The sequence below is a fragment of the Aplidium turbinatum genome, chromosome 7, assembly GCF_918807975.1.
Source record: "Aplidium turbinatum chromosome 7, kaAplTurb1.1, whole genome shotgun sequence".
NCBI lineage: Eukaryota > Metazoa > Chordata > Ascidiacea > Aplousobranchia > Polyclinidae > Aplidium > Aplidium turbinatum.
This window is the reverse complement of record NC_137478.1, coordinates 11,764,064-11,785,536: the sequence shown is the minus strand read 5'-3', so window position 1 is coordinate 11,785,536 and position 21,473 is coordinate 11,764,064. Positions and strand designations below refer to the sequence as shown.

General features: G+C 38.1%; 1 protein-coding gene across 1 annotated transcript in view; it reads right to left on the bottom strand.

Moving 5' to 3' along the window:
• The window catches only part of LOC145773751 (prolow-density lipoprotein receptor-related protein 1-like), a 163,258-nt gene that overhangs the window by 3,048 nt on the left and 138,737 nt on the right, over nucleotides 1-21,473 (bottom strand). Inside the window, exons 65-86 of the mRNA XM_082584884.1 lie at nucleotides 21,057-21,162; nucleotides 19,824-19,921; nucleotides 18,762-18,914; nucleotides 18,034-18,249; nucleotides 17,516-17,664; nucleotides 16,837-16,930; nucleotides 15,239-15,370; nucleotides 13,806-13,931; nucleotides 13,468-13,640; nucleotides 12,499-12,604; nucleotides 11,789-11,905; nucleotides 10,924-11,071; nucleotides 10,115-10,206; nucleotides 8,808-8,970; nucleotides 7,014-7,126; nucleotides 6,096-6,281; nucleotides 5,242-5,489; nucleotides 4,885-5,045; nucleotides 3,756-3,846; nucleotides 3,005-3,239; nucleotides 1,600-2,443; nucleotides 383-551 (exon numbers count right to left, since the gene is read on the bottom strand). Of these exons, the coding sequence (XP_082441010.1) occupies nucleotides 383-551; nucleotides 1,600-2,443; nucleotides 3,005-3,239; nucleotides 3,756-3,846; nucleotides 4,885-5,045; nucleotides 5,242-5,489; nucleotides 6,096-6,281; nucleotides 7,014-7,126; nucleotides 8,808-8,970; nucleotides 10,115-10,206; nucleotides 10,924-11,071; nucleotides 11,789-11,905; nucleotides 12,499-12,604; nucleotides 13,468-13,640; nucleotides 13,806-13,931; nucleotides 15,239-15,370; nucleotides 16,837-16,930; nucleotides 17,516-17,664; nucleotides 18,034-18,249; nucleotides 18,762-18,914; nucleotides 19,824-19,921; nucleotides 21,057-21,162 (3,920 nt within the window). The remainder of the gene's footprint in view (nucleotides 1-382; nucleotides 552-1,599; nucleotides 2,444-3,004; nucleotides 3,240-3,755; nucleotides 3,847-4,884; nucleotides 5,046-5,241; nucleotides 5,490-6,095; nucleotides 6,282-7,013; nucleotides 7,127-8,807; nucleotides 8,971-10,114; nucleotides 10,207-10,923; nucleotides 11,072-11,788; nucleotides 11,906-12,498; nucleotides 12,605-13,467; nucleotides 13,641-13,805; nucleotides 13,932-15,238; nucleotides 15,371-16,836; nucleotides 16,931-17,515; nucleotides 17,665-18,033; nucleotides 18,250-18,761; nucleotides 18,915-19,823; nucleotides 19,922-21,056; nucleotides 21,163-21,473) is intronic.

Here is a 21,473-nt window from a genome sequence, read left to right as displayed (position 1 = left end):
CCTGCAAACTACAGTAAGACATCAATAAGTTCAACAGTTTTAATGTGTTTTTAAGTAACGGAAAACATTGATGCTATGCAGGGGAGGGGCTTGGGGAGTGCAATCGCCTTCCCCCTAAAAAAAAAATATTGTAACGCTTTAATGACATTGTATGTTGAATGAAGTTTCCTAATTGTTTGGCAGCATTTAGTAGCTATATTTTTAAACAAATTTAAATTTCAAACATTAAAATATTCTCCCCCCCCCAACAGTTGTATTGCCCAAATAAAATTGTCTTTCTAACTACGTCACTGATGCTATAAAAAGGATTGGCAACAATGAGTCGACGTTCAGATGAGATCGCAACAATAAGAAACCCATTCGTCAATATCAATTCACCTACCGATAAAGTATCAGAGAATGAAGAGGTTCCAGGTCGATCCGAGTCAATTTCGGTTTCCCCAGTGGTTGCAAAGGACAAGCGTGACGATGGCATTTCGGAAGCAACAAGTTCGCTGTAGCGCATTGCCTGGTGCGAATCTACAGATGATCCTTTTAACATCCGTCCAAAGCTGAAAATACAAGAACAACCAGCTGAAGCCGGGATTCGAACCAGGTTTACATAATTGGAAAGCCAACGCCTTATCCGTTGCGCCATCCCACTGCAATAAACCTTTGTTATTGTATTTTCTTTTACATGTAGTGGGCTAGTGGCACATTGGTAAAACCTTGTGCCGAACCCTTATTTGTGGTCACAAAGAAGGCAATGCATTTCTTTTGTGTTGTCACACTTCGTAATCAGTGTTTCAAAGACGTATTTTTCCTATATTGCATATCTAAAGATGCGTACTACGAAACTACAAGTCAGTGACAGTAAACTGGCTTGGCTAAAACACGACGTGAATAAAACCTCTGTATTTCAGTTCATAAAATCTTTGGAAATTTAGAACAAAATTTTAGCCGAAACGAAGCTTTATTTCAATGAAAGATAATTCGAAATGAATCGGAACTCTAAGACATGTGGTTGGAAGCAAAACAGCACAAAATCAAGACAAAGCAATTTTATGAAGAAATAAAACAAACTTTGCTTTGTTTTGAAATATCTTGCTTTATGAATCATAAACCTGAGCAATCAGTGAAGAAAGTGAGGCAAGATCACAGATTTTCTGCGTCTCGACAATTCCGTGTATATTTTGGACGCATAACAAAGTCGCTTGGATTTCGAAACGATTGCTAAAACGCTTATTTTACAAAGAAATAAAATTAACGTAAAGAAATTTGCGTTGAAACAAAACACTTTTCTTTCGAAAAAATAAAGTTTCGTCTTTTTTCGTCTATTTTTTTCAAGCCATTTTTCGTCTATTTGCTAAATGCTTTGGCTAAAACCGATGGTCTGCCCATCGTTCTCCAGTTAAATTATTATCTGAAACATCGCACCTGCGTAAACATAAAATTTCAGATTTATAAACATTTTTAATGTCCACAAAATTTATATTTTATGTACTAAAACACAGTTTTAATATAAATGTTTGGATCATGTTTATTTCAGTTCAACATAGACTACTCTTAGAACACTTACACTATTATAGGTAAACAATGTTAGCCTAATAAGACACTTACTTTAGACAACAGCGAATCACCGTTTTCCATTTGAAGATCACCAAAGCAACAACACTTAAAAGCAATATTATGAAAGAAATTATCAGAATTTCAGCAAGGTTGGGCAAGCCAGAAGAACTTAAACAACTTGTGTCATTCGGGCGGCATTGGCATGAACCATCAACGCAAATTTGATCATCAGGACAGGATGTGCCGTGGCAAGGGCAGCCAACCAGTAAAGGAAGTTTTTGTTGATCACCATGATCACGCCGACAGAAGCAGCGGTAAGTCATGTCCTGATCAGGAATACAGATGCCTTCCGACCAAGCCGGTACACACCACTCGCACCGCGACAATTCAACAGGGTTTTTGCCAAGGTCTGTAAGAATAGCGAATGGCTGTGGTTCATTGGCGGCATGCGCGATCCATACAAGTTGGTCACGAGATGTTGGATCGTACTTAGCTCCATAGGCCGGGGAATCGATGCGCGATTGTTGGAGGGGCACTGCGCTGCTAATTGCATCAAGCAGGACATGCGACATCTTGTGAATTCGGTAGATGGAATTAGTGGAACGGTCGCTCCCGAATATGTAGTCGCCATATACTGAGATAAAGTTCGGTTGGATATCATCAAAGGCACGTACGACTTTGCGGCCCGCCCCGTCGTACTCAGCGCTTGAGATGGTCCGAAGTTTTGAATCAGCCCAATAGAGTCGCCTCGCAATGCTATCCACCGCAAGGCTGCATGGCCATTCCACGTCTTTGCGAAGGATCTTCGTTTTTAAGGAAGGGACGTCAATCAACTTGATGCGGTGGATGGAAGCAGAAGTCACGTCATTTCCAGCATCAGATACAAAGATTTCTGCTGCAAAGTGCAATAAACATACACGGGTCAACATGAAATAGGTTGAAACTTACACTTATTGGTCAAGTCCAAGTTCAAAAGTGAAAATAGCAATTTAACAAGATGACGAGAAGTAGCATAAGCAAAACTCCAAGTCATCTTTGAGCAGTCAAAAGCTTTGTGCGCTTCCGCTGCCGAAGCAGTGTCCAGCTCACATTACCTTTAATTGAGGTCCAGATAGTTAAAAACAATTTAGAAGACGAGTGCAACATCCGGCCTTCAAACCCACGTAGTTAATTTAGCGCACATGGGTGGAGACATGGTGAGTAGAACGCCTTTGTCACACAAGCATTGTTTGAAAATGCGAATATATGAAAGGAGCACGGGTGCACTTTCATATGCGGTGTGAATTGTAGGAATGGCCCAAACGTAATAATAAAACTACAATGCCAAAAAAATCTCTTATTTGAGTTTTCAAAATAAAAAGTAAAAATCTTGTAATCGTTAAGTCAAAACAAAAGCTGTTGATAACACGACTAAATATTTTGCTTTCATAATGAAAATTGTCAAACGCTTCCTCACATGTCCTTGGTATGACGGCGACATCCAATGGCCATAAAAAAAGAGAATCATTTTTGGCGAGAATGCTTTGATGGCGTTGACTCGATGATCCGCGCAAGCTCACCCCATCTTTTTCATCACCAAGCTTGATAACTTTCAATGCCAAGTGAGTCGCGTCAGTGAAGTACAAGATGGACGAAGTTGAGTCGACCGACATTCCAATGATGCGGTGCTGGGAGGTAAGTCCAGTTTGTATCTATGAAAAGTAACGTCTCATTGATGAAGGACCTGATATCAAACAGATTCCCGCCAACTTTCAAATTTGTCGCTCACGTGCAAGGTCGGATGGAATCACGATGTCCGTGTGGGCTAAGTAACTGACTAACATTGCGGTGCAAAAAACTACAGGTACTGATTACATAAAGAAATAGTGTAAAGATGATCGATCTTGCTTCAAATAAAGGAAAAAACATATCGTTTAAGAAATGTTCACAAGCACACGCCGATTCAAATTAAAAGAACACACCACGGAATATTTCACAATAGTGGCATTAGTGTTGTACGTATTTCAGGGCGCACATTTGTAACATTTTCTGCAAACAGTCTAGTGACACCAACGATTTCTATGGTTCCTGGAAGACAACTCTGATGCAATGAGACTAAGAAAAGTAAAACAAATCAGTCAGCAAGAGAATTTGTTTACAAGTGCTGCAAAACATAAGTCAATAACATTAATCGAAGTTAATTTACCATAGCGCAAGAACTAACCGACCTCTGTTAAAGCTTGGTCACGATACATCCACAACCGGTTGCCCTTCCGGCTGACGACATAAACCGCTCCTTTCCGCCCTGTCGCCACCACCCTGTTGATCAATTAATAAGTCAGTATGCGTGGTGTTCTTAACGGGCGAACAGTCGAAAAATCAGCAATCTTAAAATAATTATACTCTCTCCACAATTTAACCAGATTTTCTAACCGCAGATCTTCCCGGACGTTGTTTAGCCAACGCTTCTTAGGATGTCCTTGAGGGTTATTCCCATGGAAGTCGAAGAACTGAATTTTTTTCGGCCACGCGACTACTTTCATGCGTTGCACGGGTCCGTACTAACGCAGCCATCTCGATCTCATGACATCTTCAAACTGATGAATGTCAAACCTAGATCTCAGCTCTTCTATCGACATCGTCAAAACGCGCTTGAAACAGACCCATCGTGCCGTGGCATTATCATTGCAACATTATTTGTCGATTGATTTGAGACCGACTAATCAATCTTTCCTGTGGTTCTTGGCAAAATGTATCGTTGATTTTGCAGACTTTTTAGCAACATTATAGACTTCTTCACTGCCATCCTTAGCAGTGGACTAGTGGTAGTCGTAGCACAGTCCATAAATTTTCAACCCTATTATTAGTACTACTAGTGGCAACCCTTTGAAGTACAGTGGCACGCATGTGTGCCACAAAATAAATTATGATTTTATATTTGAAAATCGTAATATTTTGATTTAATTTTTGTGCTGCAACCTCTCTATACATCAAACTTTAATTTGAAACTAGTAGTTGGAAACTCTGAACTGATTTCTTCAGACATGTCAATGGTTCAGACAATGCAGGCAATACAATGGTTCACTGAAAATTTATATCCAATTTCTTATGTGCGTCAAAGGGGTTGTCTGAACATATGTACTTCAAATACAGAGCAACTGGCTGGAACCTTAAGCTTCCTAATCCAAAGCTTGGGGACTGTGGTTCTTCGCTTTAGCACACTGATGTTGATGTTTATGTAACATAATGTCTGAAGCAATTTTCCAATGCGTAAAATTGAACAAACTGGGTTATAGTATCTAAAAGCAATAATTTGAATCGCTGGTGCCATTGTATCAAGCACCATCGTGTGATCACCTGTCCACAACAAAGCCGTCTTGATCCAAGAGGATGGAATTTTCAACTGCTGGTTCGGACTCAATGGAATGGTAGCTGACAAAGCGATGCGGGGAGTTTGTGACCATAATCAAAGAAGGCTCCTCTTGTTGCAAAGGATAGGTGCGGCAAGAGGTCGCATCCTAAACAGAAATAATCGATTTATATCAAGATTAGAACCTGCGCTGCTACGAAAAATTGAAAAAAAGAAAACACATGTGAAAGTTTTATTTCAGGCACTTACAATTTTCCGTCACACATACTGAAAATTTCAAACGTAACCTCAAAAATATTGCATAGGTAGTAAACGTAAGATTTCAACGAACGCATACGACTTACAAACTTTTTCCAACCGTGATCACATTCGCAATGATATCCGCCTTTGGTGTTTCTACAAAATTGCGAACACGGCGACAACAATGAACACTCGTTAATATCAATGCATTCCACATGGCCCGATGTGATGCGAGGATGATAACCAGCTTTGCATAAGCAGTAGGACTGGTAGAGACCTCCAGCTGCCAAGGACGGAAGAATGTGGCACTCGGAGCCAATAATGTGAGAGCAAGATTGGGACGAACAAAGGCCTGGAAACAATGAACGGGTATACTTTTTATGCGTGGTCAGTGGTCACGTAGTGTCAGAATAAAAACGATACATTTAATTTCTTATCTAAGTGGCTCTGGGTTGTGTAAATATTACAGTAGATGGAGAAAAAACTGGTACTCTCGGAAGTGCCGAAGACTTATTGTGATGTGAATGCTATTTTCTCACTTCCAGAAGATCAGTAACTGAGTATGAGACCGCCTTTACCTTAGATGAAGAAAATTGTTACATCCACAGTTAAATGCGTCTTTAAGCGTATAACTAAAACACAACCAAGTGCTAGGCGTCGAACGACAGTCGGACGCTCACCACTTCGTCAGAAATAACCTTTATCACAGGATTTGGAATCAGCTGATGTGATCCAGTCTTGGGTCAATCTTAAACAATCGCAATCGCTGCGTAATCAAATCGATTTAAATATTGAAGATTGTTGGAAAGTCCCAGCGCCTATACTTGCTTCTTTTCAAAAAAGATTAGAATATTAAGGTCGAATAACTTGTATAAAAAGCGTTAGCCACAAATTTGCAAACAAGCAATTATTGGGAGAATATAACGGTAAGAAACAACGTTCAAAACAACTTTCCCACTTTGAAGGCAAATGAGCTCATCCAAGCCATCCATGCAGTTGACAATGCCGTCACATAACGTTGTGAGAGGAGTGCAACTTCCATCCGGACACAAGAATCCAGAATCTACATCAGAAGATTTCACTCTCCCATCATTAATTGGCTGCTTCCTCCACAAGACGCAGTGAGATGAATTGGCAGTGTGTCCTAGAAAAATCTGCAGCTTAAAACTTAATTTAAATATATTAATAAGACGTCACTACGATTGAAAGAAAGTCGCACGTTCATTTCGAAAAAGCTGATGCTGATATCAAAATGCTCTTTACTTTGTTAAAAACAACAAAGATTTAGTCGGCTGCATAGCCGAATGGTGAAAGCCGTGGCTTGAGGTTCAAAAGGACGCTGGTTCGACACCGCTCAAGAGCAGGTGATTGTGTCTTTGGCAAGACAATTAAAGGCATGCTTGAAAGTGGACATGAAGATAGGCTGCCTTTGTTTCCAGTCAACTTAACCTAAATCTTTAACTTCCGGGGGTAAGCCTGGATACGACAAAAAAAAAGCAGATTAACGCAGACTTTTAACTAATAAGCAGTAAATACGAAATAAAAATGAATGTAGAGATGTTATTGTTTACAAATAAGGATACAAGCAAAGCAGTCAAGAAAAAAAAACTCTTAACAGTCAATACACTGGAAACTACGAGAAGGAAGACAGCATCATCTTTAATTCTTTAAAGCAAAGTCATGTCAAAGGTTGGGCTTTTATTTGAAAGAAAAGATAATTGTTGGTTGAGCTGTTGAAGAAACGTCTCGTTGGCTTAAACCTGGGTCATGGTCCACACTGACAAGCTGATTTGACACTAACCGAGAGGACAATCGGTTAAATGCATGGAAACAAAAACACAAAAAGATTTTGAGCAAGATTGTACAATGTACATACCTCGGTAAAGATACGAAGAGCACATATCGGGGGATTCGTCCATGTTATCAAAGCAGTCCTTCAATCCGTCGCAGAGTTTTTCAATTCTCAGACAAATATTGTTATTCTTGCATCTGCAAATAAATTGCACTTAAGGAACAAACCACAAACGATTTTACAGCGTCGAAGCAACCGACTTTTTGACTATCCAAATGATTCAACCAGTATTAGAATGAGGAAATACGTACAACTTCGTCAGAAGTGTTTTCTAAGGCAAAGTTGTGCGCATTTCAAATCTGACAAGAATCATTGGCTTGTGGTGACATTTTCTATCGGAATAGTCTCAAATCCGGAAAATAGCGCCCAAATATCTTTTTCTACATACGTTTGCCCATACATGTAACATGTAGCGATTGACGTTTCATTTATATGGTTTTAGGACAGATAATTCTACTAGTTCAACTAAAAATAGGTTATTGTTATCCAAAAATAGTCATTTTTACTGAAAGTCGTAAACCACAAACGTAAGATGGGAGAGAAATACATTTCCCATCGTATGAATATGTAGAGAGCATATTTAAAGAAGCAATGATTCACTAAATCACTACTGCTTGAATACTGGTAAAAATTCATTCATAAAAATGCAAAACTTTCTTTCCATTTGACTAGTCAAATTCCGACAATTGGCGTAAATAAGATTTCACAGCCTTTCTTTCTAAAACTCGTTTTCTTAAAAAAAGATCGTATACACGCGGTCACCCCTGGACCGAACTGGTCATTTTATAAATAGATAAATGTGGTCTTTTTATTTGCCAAACTGCATGAGTCTGACTGTTTTAGAAAGAGGAAGACTTGTACTGTCTAAAAGTTGAAAGAAAATACTAGGTTTGTATTTAAATTTTTTCTGTAATTATCAATTATTTACAAAAAACTGTTATTTTTTTTTGTAAAGTGAGGTATATCCAGTTCTTTCTTCGCAAAACGCGTCAATATCTCCGTGACAACCTTTGTGCGGCAAGCGTAGACCTTGCCTGACATCTACCGGTGAAGTTTATCGCAGTTTGAAAATTTTTTTTCCGATATCTAAACGGAAGCGAAAAAAAGTCAAAAAAACGCAGAATTTTTGTAGTTTGTCAGAAATTTTAGTAATTTAAGGTATTTTAAAAAGAAAATACACAAAATTTTAAAACATACTGTAAAAGACTGTTGAAAATGCAACAACTTTCATGTTTTGATTGTTTTTCTAGCAGTTACGGTTCTCAAAATACAGCAGTTCAAAATCAAAGCCTTTGCTCAAGCTAAATCCTAAAAATTTCATCAAAAAAAGCGTGGCACTGAAAGAGTTGATTCATTTTCTTTGTCAAAATCCATATCATTTGCAAAACGAAATACACAAGATCAACAAAAGTAAAAACCGGACAGCAAGAAAGTTTGAACTTTTCTTAGTTTGATTCGTCTGCAGGCTACTTTGCAATAAGTAACGAAGCTGATATCGAGCATCTAGTTCACATGAAGAGTCCATTGAACTTATAATAATGCGTACTTTGCTTACATAGCGTACTGTTCTTTACGCATTCTAAAGCAAACGGTTTGATGAAACATAAAAATTGTTTTTACTGTATATCTAAGAAAATCATCTGTTACGAACAACGCGAATGAATAGTAATATACAACATACAATACATGTGTATAATTGTATTCGTACCAATAAACAATCTGAACGACGTTCCGTTATGGCGAAGGTACACAACCATCAAACAGAAGAACGAACAAATATCTTACAAATCATTCTCAGTCGAACTAATACCAATGTACCTGAATGGCCGGTCGATGGGACAAGTAAAGTTGCTACATGGTGGTCCTTCGTCACTCCCGTCGTGACAGTCCAACTGGCCATCGCACGTCCACTTGTGCGGTATGCAGTGGCCGTCCATGCATTGAAACATGTAGCTAGGACACTGGGAAGGTGAAGAGCGAACTAGAAGACAATCACAAAACTTTAACATTCCTGTTTGCTTCATCCGAGGAATGACGTTAAATTTAGTTAGAATGATGTTTTAAGCCTTTTGTCGCATACCATGAAAACAATAAATAAGTTACTGGAACTAAAGAGTAGCATACTTTAACACAGTGGTCGGGAACCTTTTTGAGTAAGAGAGCCATTGAAGCTACATTTTTGGAAATACATTTCCGTGAGAGCCATAGGTTATACTGTAATGCTTTAACACTTAACAATTAACACGTGGTGGCACTGGTGAAGTTTTGAAAGTGTGAACGTGTCTTAGCAAGAGGAGAAAAACAGCGGGGGTTTGGGGGGTCTCCCCCACCCAAAAAAATGAAAAATTACAATTAATTTTGTGCATTTTGAGCTGTAAATATTAATGAAAAGTTAAGATAAAACTTTTGCGGTTTGCACTTTAGAAGATTGTTTTTTTTGCGAGCCAGATGCCGTCGTCAAAAGAGCCATACATGGCTCGCGAGCCATAGGTTCCCGACCCCTGCTTTAACAGAACGCCATTTCCAGGTCACATTGAATTTAACGAAACACTAGAATGATCGACAAGATTGGTTAACTATCAACGACCAATAAGACACTAAAATGAAAATTCGTTATAATGCTGATGAAATGATTATTTGTTTGAATGGCAGCAGTAGTGTCAGAGCAGAGATAAATTTTTACAAACTTTTAACAGAAAGGGTGGTCATTTGGTCAATGATGTTAATATTTTATTATGATAATTTTTGTCCTTTTTCACGGCTCAAAACAAATTGGTCGTTCATGTGTTGAATAAGTCCACAGCAACAAACAAATAAACCACACTCCACAGTATTCATTTACTGATAAACCAGACGCTGAGAAATTACTTGCAGGAATGCCACAATCCTAAATGAATACTAGCCTACACAGGATAGCTAATGCCATTTTTTTTTTATTACATATGTAAATTTAATGATCAAACAGCTGTGGTAAAGGTCTACTGGACAGTTTTCGACAAAGTCGAGTTGAAAAGATAGAACGAGTGAGATCACGGGGACCGATATTTCAACCAGCAAATGCATTTCAGTAAATTAAAAGTTACTGTCACAGTCTCAAGACAAAGTTTTATTCTTTAACATCCTACCAGTGCAGCCGTTTTCATCAGACCCGTCCAGACAATCCTTCCTCCCATCGCATATATAAGCACTCGGTATACACGAAGCCGGGTTCTGGCATCTACAAGACACAATGTTGCTTGACGATGAAGTAAAAATACTTGTTTTCGGTCGCTTTGCTTTCTCTTAGTCAGCTCGGCCAATTAAGATCAACCTCTTGTCTAGCTACTCACATCATATCACGGGAATCAGACTCAGTCATCGCAAAAACAAAAGATCCCAACATATTCATGACTTTCTGTCATGAAGTCTCCAGTAAAATTTTAAATAACTTGACACGCTTTGTCTGATTACAAAAGTGATTTCAAAATCAGGTCTGATACAAGTTATAGCTTTGAAGAGTACAGTGTAAAAGTGTATAAGTCACATGTTAGTAGATTTGTAAAGCAGTAGAGACAGCATTCACAGCAAACTTAACGTTATTGAACATTGTCAGCTCGAAGAAACTACAAAGAAATTAACTCATTTTTTCACTGGTTCATGTTTCGCAAACAAATGATTATATGGACAATCTAAATGCTTGAACACGTTTTTGCATTTGAAAAACTGACATTTAGTGACTACTCACATGGCACTATTTAAGCTACACTCTTCATTTGAAACTCATCTTTCTGTTAATGGGAATTTTGAAACTGCCTGATGCTCCCATTGATTATAATCAATAATTACTGATTTCAAGAACAAAAAAAAAGAAAAACTAATTGGCGTCGTCGATATAGTTCACAAATAAGGCTTTGAATGAGGATTAAGTCAATGATACGATACGTTTTGTGCCCACCTAAACTGCAATTGACCACAAACAAGCGACTGACAGTTTGTTTCATCGCTTCCATCGGGACAATCCGTGACATTGTTGCATTGGAAGATAGTGCTGATGCAATCTTGGTTACTGCAGCGAAACTCATCAGAGGTGCACTTGGTTGGTTCTGTGGGTATTCAAATATCATTACACCTGCACAATATCAAAGTAAGCACATAGCCTAAAAATATACAACGTAAATACTTTAAAAATATTCAGTAATATCTGATTTTTGGAATCGCCGAAAATTTGTGCAAGAATATGCCATCATGATAGATATAATTCTTGCTGACAGCTTTACTTTATTATACAACTGCAGGAAGCCTAAACTATTTCAATAATCCGTCTCTCAACCGGCAGTTATTTGCCTGTGGCTCATCGTTCCTCTTGTGTGTGTTCTAATTGTTTGTCAAATGCCTGTAGTTTACAACTCATGTGATCTGTTTTCCACCGTATAAATTACTTGTAATCATTCCTGTGTCACTCGTTCAGTTTGTGCTTTTCAGTCTGGAGTGTCGTTAGTATACAGTTACAGTTATAGTGCAAAGTCAAATTTACCTTACAATTTTCATTTTATTTATATTGCAGATATGTAATTCCCGATGAGGACACACGTACGTGTCGAAAACGTTGGAGTTTATTTTTAATTATGTTATATTTGTGTATGTAATACATCATGTTGAACCCGCTGAAGTTACTTTGTTTTATTTCTCTATATTTCAACAAATAAAAAAAAAAAAAAATCGAAAAATGTTTACATAATATTGTATACCAGCACAGATCGTTATTTCATATGGTTGTTGAATGTTACGTATTGCAGATGTACCTAACTACAACAACTCACCACAGTCCAGCTCGTCGCTCAAGTCTCCACAGTCGTCATTGGAGTCGCAACGCCAATCACCCAATATGCATTTCCCATTTTTGCAGGTGAACTGAGAAACGTTGCAGTTGGAACCGCCTGAAGTCATCATGGAGTAATCAACAATCATTCAACCATGACCACGAGAACAAATGATTGAAACTGAAGCGCCGCAACAAAATGAACTATCGCGTACAGGTGCATTAGCTTGCGGGGACAGATGTTTCCAGCAGACTGTAATGCAGCAACGCCCACTCGCTTTTTGTTCTACTAACTAACGACGACAGATGAAGATGTCATGTTGGATATGAGCATGGGGTTATTACGAAAACGAAGAAAACTGAACTATTCAAAATGAACTGATCGACACAAAGTAGTATGTGCACATTGCTGTGACACATGGGACAGAAAGGAGGTGGTTTGTCATGGCGTACAAGAACAATCATCATGGATTGGTTAACAATTGACCATATGTACAGTTATTTTTGCAATGAACATATCGCTGAGTTCTAACAAGAAATTCATGGAAATGAAGTTAAAGTTTGTGCTTTGCAATGGCACTTAATTTCACGTAGTTGACCAACATGCAATCAATCGTGGTGAGACTGTGAGAGTGCGCAACTGTGCAAGTGCTCATGATTGGAGGGTCTCAGAAATATGAACAGTAACACTTCTCGCATCCGCAGACTCACCACAATGTTGGCTGTCCTCATCACTTTGATCTGGGCAGTCATCCTGACCATCGCAGATCCAGGAGTGTGGGATGCAGCGGCCAGATGACTGGCAACGGAATTTATTCTGGAATAAGTAACATGCTCTGAAAACCTTTGACCTTTTTTGTGTTTAAAATCTTTCTAAAAAGCTTAAAATTATCAACTGTCAAGAGGGTAGAACCTGTGTCTGCTGAGAAAAAGATTTATATAATGTGAGATCATCACGAACTGCTTGCTTGGATACATTCTTTTGTTCACTCTTTTCATCATTTCTTAGTTTGATAATGTCAAGGGGTTGTATTAAAAAATATTCTCACAGTCACACTGGAAAAAAGTTTTTAATCTTTTTGCATTGGTTGCAATCGAACAGTTGTAAAATACAAATTAACTTAAGAGCAAAATTGGTTGGAACACCTGGTCAATCTAATCATACATTATAGACTTAGAGACTCAAAATGTAGAAACAAAACATGTTCAGCAAATGTTCGAAAACCTGTTTTCGTTTTCGGTGCTTTTAAAAAGTTAATAGCATTGAAGAAGAAGAAAACAGTTAAGTTTTCGAAATGTTTCCTGAGCATTTAGTATCTACGAATAAACTTTTTATGCAGTGTAAAGGTGGGCGTGGTTGTACAGACATTGCATTTTAACAACAGATGGTGTATTGCGTTCTGCAAAAAATGGCGTTTTCCGTTCAATTTAACTGCAATCATTAAGTAATGAATTAGCTGTTTTATTGCAACCAATGCATAATAACTTGAATAGTTTGTTTCGAATGGTCGGGTATTTTTAAATGAAATTTAAACCAAAACCTAAAATATCAAATTGAAGTTGTCGCCGTCATTACTTAGCTGAACTTGTAACGGATTGGTTAGTTGGCTTTTAATAATTTCAGTAGTCTGTAACGAAATTCAAAAGATGTTTATTTTTATACTACTTTAAAGCACAAACCGTGCATAGTGTAGCTGAGCAATTACGCTCATCAAGACCACTGTCGCAATCTTCTTCACCATCGCATCTCCAATCGAGCGATATACATCGGTGGGGATGCGGCACGGACAGCTCATAACCGATTGATTTTGACTCACATGCAAACTCATTCACAGCGCAAGGTTCTGCAGATGCTACAAACAATACAAATTGTCAACATATTTTGGTTATGAACAGCTTAGTTTAAAAGGCGACCGCTTGGTTATCCACAATAACTTATATTGGTCATTCTCTAATCAATCGCTGCCGTTTAGAGTTACCATAATATGGAAGACAATTTAGAATATGGAACAACTCACCGCAATTATGTTCATCTTCTCCAGAATCACATTGTTCTTCACCATCACAGCGGAACACATTGGAGATGCATGTGACCACATCGCGTACAACGCATTTAAACTGGGTCTTCGAACAGATGTGCCTATCTACACAAACAATCAATATTGTGTATAACAATTTTTGATGCGGCATGATACTACGTTGAAAAAACCTTAACATCGTGTTAGCTCGATATTTCGCAACGAAACGGACCATCGATCAATCCTAGCGTTCATGTAATGTAAAGATATACTTTCATTGCCTAGCTCAAAGGCAGTCAACATGCGAGTACCCTCATGATATTGTATCAGCAATCATTGATTTCTATCTAGACAATCTCTAATCCTTTGTGCCACTGCAGTGGCTCGTTAAAATGACCGTGCGATCAACTCGTGCCAAATTGAAGGCCAAGGATCTCACAAGACTTGCCGATTACCAAGTAATTGTTACAAAACTTAGTGGAATATAATGGGACTTGAAATCCCAATTGTGTTTATGAACCTTATCCAGTTTGGTACCAAATGCATGGTCTGATACTGTGGTTCTCATTAGAACTGAGATTCCCGGACTTTGGGGGCCCGTGAGAAAGCTTCAAGAGGTTCGCGCAACACCTTTCAAATTCATTGAAATGACTAATATGACTTATTTACAAACATTGATTATTATGAATAATTGACTAATTATGTTGGCCAACTAGATATCTCAATGGTCTGCTTTTTCTTTGTTTTACACTTCTAGATTCTTTCCAACAAAATTTGTTTTGACGAAGTACGAGTCGCTATGCGTGCACACTCCAGCCGATTGCTCAAACAATGTAAACACTTTTTTTCACTGATTTCAAATGATGACACTTTTCTACTAGTGTTTCAGAATCAAATTACAGTATTGGAAAAAAACTGAGTTACTAGTTTAGACGATGACATCACAGTAGTAAGTACAGACGAAATCCCGCCATATCAAATACGTAACTTGTCGCCTAATCAGCGCCCAGGAGCATAGTTTGCACTGTGGATGTGGCGTTATATAAACAAATAACATTATTATTATTAATCAAGGTAGTTGCGGGAAGAGTCGCGTTTCTTGAAGCGATTCGTGCAACAGCCAGTTAAAGTCATCTGATTTTGAAAGGTAGCAAAACAGTGTGCCCAGTCGAACGCCGGTTAGACGAGGACGGTTAGACGAACGTTACACGAACGCCGATAATCGTGGAAGCACTGCACTGATTTAAATGTGGTACACTAGTAATTACTGTGCCGTTATTATTGTTTCAATTTTTCTTTGTTTCAATCAAAAAATTGTTTCAATGTTCCTTTCTTTAAAAATTGACGGTACCTATATTATTTCAAGGAAGCGAATGGAGTTCGGCTGGTAAATAAGTTCAAGAACCACCTGTCTTACAACAAGGTCAACATACCGCAGTTGATTTCATCCGATCCGTCTCCACACTCCGACACACCATCGCACAGTCCGCTCGCGCTAATACACTTGTGGTCACCACTCGTGCTATTGTGGCATTGGAACTGCCCTGGTGCGCAGTAAAATTCCCCTAAAGTGTCAAATAATAAAATGAAAGCATAATGACAATTGATTGACCGCGGAGCATTGTATCTGTAACTAGGTTGTTGAATTGTTTAGAAAGCAAAATGCTATGACAATATGGATAAATAAAAAATGCAATTGACCCATGAAAATATAACATCAAATATTCTTTAATTTTGCACCCTTATCCCCACCGACAAGATAGAACTACCAACGTAAAAGCAAGCCTAAAACAACTGAAACTTTTTAAAATTGATAGAGCTTTGGTAGAGAATTCACTATGTTATAGCACAGACATCTAAAACTTAGCAAAGACAATGGGTTTATTGAGCACTTTACTGGAGGCACCTTGCTATGCATTGCGCAAAGCTCACTGCTTGCAGTTTGAGCACTTTGGCAAGGTTGGCAGTAGTACCATTTTTGGTTACTGTTTAGGTACCACAAATGGGAAAATGTCACATGGAGGTATATACATCTCCATGGCCATTATTCCAGTGTAACTACTGCACTGATGAGACCGGGAGGTCGAAACGGTGTGCACTGTCTGCAGTTATTGACGCTCTTGGCTTATGCCGATTGAGCACTTTACTGGAGGCACCTTGCTATGCATTGCGCAAAGCTCACTGCTTGCAGTTTGAGCACTTTGGCAAGGTTGGCAGTAGTACCATTTTTGGTTACTGTTTAGGTACCACAAATGGGAAAATGTCACATGGAGGTATATACATCTCCATGGCCATTATTCCGGTGTAACTACTGCACTGATGAGACCGGGAGGTCGAAACGGTGTGCACTGTCTGCAATTATATGTACAGTATATATATATTTTTTTTTCGTTTACACAAAAAATATATCTACGTATATAACATACTGTTAAAAAAGTTAAGTAAAAATTTTTCGAACGTTTTCAACACATTATTGTGTCTTCATCAGAAAAAGCCTAATAATGATTACATCTGCATCTTGCACACGTAATCGAAACGTTGTAATCAAACGCTAGTAATCTCTTTTTCGTGTGAACGAAATAAAAAATACGATAAACACCATGCAAACTTGACTACTGTGCTGTTTTTCTTTTTGATAAGTTTAATGATTAACTATTGTATTTAGTTACTTAGATGTAGATGAAATTACTGTATAATTGTTATTCCTGATGAAGACACTATGTGGTGTCGAAAACGCTCAATATAAAATTTGTTTTAAAGTAGTTTGTTTTCTGCGAGTGTTAAAAATAAACGTAAATATAAGTTTCAGGGCAGCCGATTGTAGCATCGAATAGACAGCGATAGACACCGTTCTGGTTAGCGAAGCGTTACTGCTGCTCGCTGTACTAGCGAGTGATCAGCCTTGTGCTGATGGCCGGGAAGAACACCCCTTCTTCACAAACGTAAATATGTTATATCTGATTGTGTAACTCGGCTTTGTGTACTTATGGTACAATAAAAAAAGAAAAAATATACTTAGTCCAATTCTTACTACAATCTGGCGGCTCATCGGAGTTATCCCTACAGTCATCCACTCCATCGCACTTCCACCAGATGGGGATGCAGTGATCGGTCTTACAAGCAAACTGTCGGACAACATTAGCTAGGATTATCACATTGTGTGCTATTAAATTGCCAGTCGCAAGTGGGTCCTATATTTTAGACTCAAACCTAAAAATGCAAGCCCGAAAGTAAAAGTTACCCAAAGCCATAATTAAGTTAGAAAGTTAAAGTTTATGGTAAGAAAATCCCTCACAGGTAGATATCAGGGATGATAAACTGTCAAGGGTTTAGGACTATGATTGTATTTTTTAGGTTTTAAACCTTACAAGTAGCCTATTTATATGCATGGCTGGTTATAATTTGTTTGTTTTGTAGCATCCGCTGTTGGTCAACTAACTTGAAGATGGAGTCGATAGAAAACTAAATGTTATATAAGCAAAGTATTAATGAAATAGCACTCCAAACAGTGTCACTGTCTGAAGCTCAGATATTATGTACAGTTTGTACACAACATATAAATCTGTAATAAATCTCAGCTTAAGACTGAAAGGTGCTCGACTAACAACTTTATGACAGACGACACTGGGCGACCTAGCAATATTGGATGCTAATTTATAAAAATACTTTTTAATACAATGTCTGATTACCCCTTCTCATCACATGCTCACCTCATTAAAACTACAATTTCCAATGCAGGATCGATGATCATCATCCAGGTAATAATTATTGGAGCATTCGCATCGATAGCTACCGCCAGGAACAATCAAGCAAAGATTCTGGCAATCTCCGTTATTAATGTTGCAAGGGTGGGGTCGCACTGAAAAGTGGAACATTTGGAAAGAAATTTCAAGAAAAATAAAGCAATAACAAGCGAGGTGGCTGAGAGGCAAGCGATAAAAACCAAGCCAAAATCTAGGTACTGCGCGGTGTGCAACCGTGTACGTTCAAAATTAACGAGAATGTTTCACAGAAGATTGTATCTTTTCGTCAGTGACTTCGAAGCGATCAAAATGTTTAGGTAAAGTGATAAACTGACCACAAAATAAGTTTATTTTTCATTCAAAAGTATTGGCAGATCAATATTTCTGATTAGCAATATATACAAAAGACGTTGACTGAAAAGCATAGGCACATTATCTAAAAATGATAAAAATTTGCTTTTCGACCCAAAAAAGCATCAACTTACTAGGCATAGGTTGTCGTAAGGAATGAATAATTTGCATCTCCATAGGTTTATGAGTTAAATTTGAATGAAGTACTTGAAAATCAGCATCCAAGTCGCTAAACTTATGAGAGGATACAATAGAATTGTTGCTCCAGTCTGTCCAGTACAATCGGTTTTCGAATACAGAAAGGGAGAAAACATGGGCCACAACAGCTTTTCCACCAGCCCTTTGTCGTACTGTGAATAATTTAAAGTTTTTCTAATATATTGTTGTTGCTTAGTTGTCGACATCATACACTGTTTAAGCCAGCCCAGTATTTTGGTCTTTTGTTGGACATAGCTGGTTTAAGCAAAATCATTTGGATAAAAACACCACAAGGTGTAGTTCAGCCGATGGCAAATCAATTGCTATAGTGCGTAGCATGTAGTTGAAGCACAAGTTTTTAATGAATCTACGCATGAAGTGTTGGTGAGCGTGTTGATCTTTAGAGCAATAGATTTGTATTCGAAAGCAGGCAAACAGCATCATTCTGCTGTGAGAAGAGCAGAAAGACAAACCGTAATCTAATACAATATCCCGTCAAAACGAAACGTTTAAACATTTTAAAATATTATTTTCTTGCTTTTTCGCGGAGATGTGAGGCCTACAACGATATTATTTCACCAACCAATACAACGCAATATGTAGGATTAAACAACATCGTAAGCTGAAATATAACAAGCTGACCACTAAAGTCATGCGCACTCACACACAGTCGCCTTGCTGCCGTCTAGATTGGAGTAAGCAATGTAGTCTTCCTTGATATCGGCCCAAAATAACTTTCTGGAAGCATGATCGAGTGCCAGCGCATTCGGCCAGGACATTTTCATCCTCGGCCATGCATTCAGCGCAGTCTGGTTTCCTGGAAACGTAGATAGCAGGCTTCTATTCATCAAGTCAAAGGCAATTGTTCATGTTCAATGCTTATTCGACATTCGATTCTTATTTTTAGATTTGGCTTGTTTCATAATAGAAAGTTTTCTTTCACACACATGTGCTTCCAAACATCGATAGCGTTTTTAGTGCAAAATCTTTCAATAATTTCTAAACACCGTTTTGGGTTTCGTTTTTCGTTGCAAGTAAGAATAAGTCACACTGAAGCTGACAGAGTTCACTCTGAATTTCTGGTAGTTATGTCTTTACTCAACGATGGGGGTGTGATACAAATGGAGATTAGGTTTTATCTCATTAAATTCTTACGTCTACTTCAAGTTCAACATGCAAGTTAGATCTTCAGAAGGATTGTTCAAATATAGCAAAAAGACGGAATGGCCCGTTTCGGTGAGTCCGATCCATTAACGGGGGATTTTTTTTTTTTTTTAATTATCGGGTACCGTAGCCTAATTATCATGGCCGTTTTAGGGTTAGGGGTTAGAGATTAGGAACTCACCGAATCGGACTCACCGAATAGTACCAGACCCAACCCTTTTTCACTTTTAAGTAACACTTAAAGGATGGCTAATCTGCGTATATCATGTTTCATATCACGAAAATCAGCATGATTCAAGTACAGATCCTTATACAATTTTTCAGCCACATGCTTTTCGGTATTCCTTTTAATGTTGTAGACATGCAAAATGATGCATGTTGTTGCATCATTTTGCATGTCTACAACATTAAAAGGAATACCGAAAAGCAAGTGGCTGAAAACTTGTATAAGGATCTGTACTTGAATAATGCTGATTTTCGTGATATGAAACATGATATACGCAGATTAGCCATCCTTTAAGTGTTACTTAAAAGTGAAAAAAGGTTACCATGAGTTACTGACCTAAAACATTATTATTCAAGATAACAGATCGTCTGGAACCATCCATTCCTATTCGCCCAATGTGAGGATCCACGCCCCAGTCAGACCAATAAAGATAACTGCAACAAACAACTTTACATAACGTCGTTGGTAGTGGACTGACAATCAGGTCCATGGATTTAAGATTTATCAGCCTTATATTCAATATTATTTTTTGCGAGATCATTTAAAATACCGATAAATTTAATTTCCGTCCAGTGTCTACTCTAAATTCTAGATCACTGGTCCCACAGAGGGCGCCAGCTCCCGCCTGGGGACGTTTGCTACCATCAAGGCGGCTCTGGCTATAGATTGGGCATTTGGGGGGCGCTGAGGGTAAATCGGGACAGTCACACACATACCAACAAGATGCCCTGGCATGAACAGTAGAATTACACTAAGTTTTTATCCGCTTACAAGATTTTCAGTTTTATTACCAAATGGGAGTTCAATTCCAAGATGTATTCCAGTTCGAAATCCCTGACTGGATAATCGACCCATTCTGTTATATTTCCGAAAATGGAATTCTTAAAAAGGAACTTGTAACATTACTCGAAGTTCAATATCTCGTATAAATCGTTCTGATTGTAGAACCAAATCAAAGAGAAACACCCTCACGTGTGGAATCGGATTAAAATTTTTATCATTGCCTTTGCCAGCTCATACTTGGTAGAGCGTGCTTTCAGTGCTGCAGTTGGATAACAAAAGAAACTGTCTTGGCATAGTTATACGGGGAGACTTAAGAATGTTCATATCTAAACTGAAACCCGGTATCAAGAGGCTAGTGACATTGCACGAGCCTCGTCGGTCTCATTAGATTTGGACTATAAATTGTGATGAATGGAAAATAACTTTGGTTTTATTTCTTTTTTCTGTCAAAAGGGCTTTTGATACTTTGTTTGTTGTCCAGGGGACGCCATTAAAAAAAGTTTAAGAAACACTGGTCTAGATGCAATTAAATAAAATGCTAAAATTATGAAGAAAAAAAACACAAACATCAAGTTTAAGGTTCAAATCTGACCCAGTTCAAGATTTTAAACTTTGAAACATGTTCAATTTTTTAAACTCATTTCTATGGAAATGATTCACTACACAACAGCAAATAACGCAACTCCACTAAGAAATCGAGATATAATACTGCAAGCATTGCTGCTTTGATAAAATGAGAACTATACTTCCAGATTTGCATAAAAAAATGAAGATTGAAGATCATACCCTCTCCTTGGATCAACTACAATCGCTCTAGGATTTTGTAGGCCGGAATTAATTAGAGTCATTCGGAATCGGCCATCCAGCTTTGAGACTTCGATCGAACTAAGACCTGTAAAAGCAAATCATCTATACAACTGTTGAACAACACGTGCGTAAGTGCAAAAATGGTTAACTCGAAAGATAGTTTCACGCAACAAAAATCCTGAGTATAAAACGTCCGGCGTTGGTCGATATTCACAGCTGAAACCACTACTCATCACTGGAACTTATTTCCTCAAATTTCGTGTATAAAAACAGTTGTTCACGCAACGCGAATTATGAGACTTAGGTCTTCTTAAAAAATGTCAAACTGTCAGTCACTAAATTGTCTGATGCTCAAATAGACTTGGGTTACTACAAAGAAAATGTGAAATTATTTAA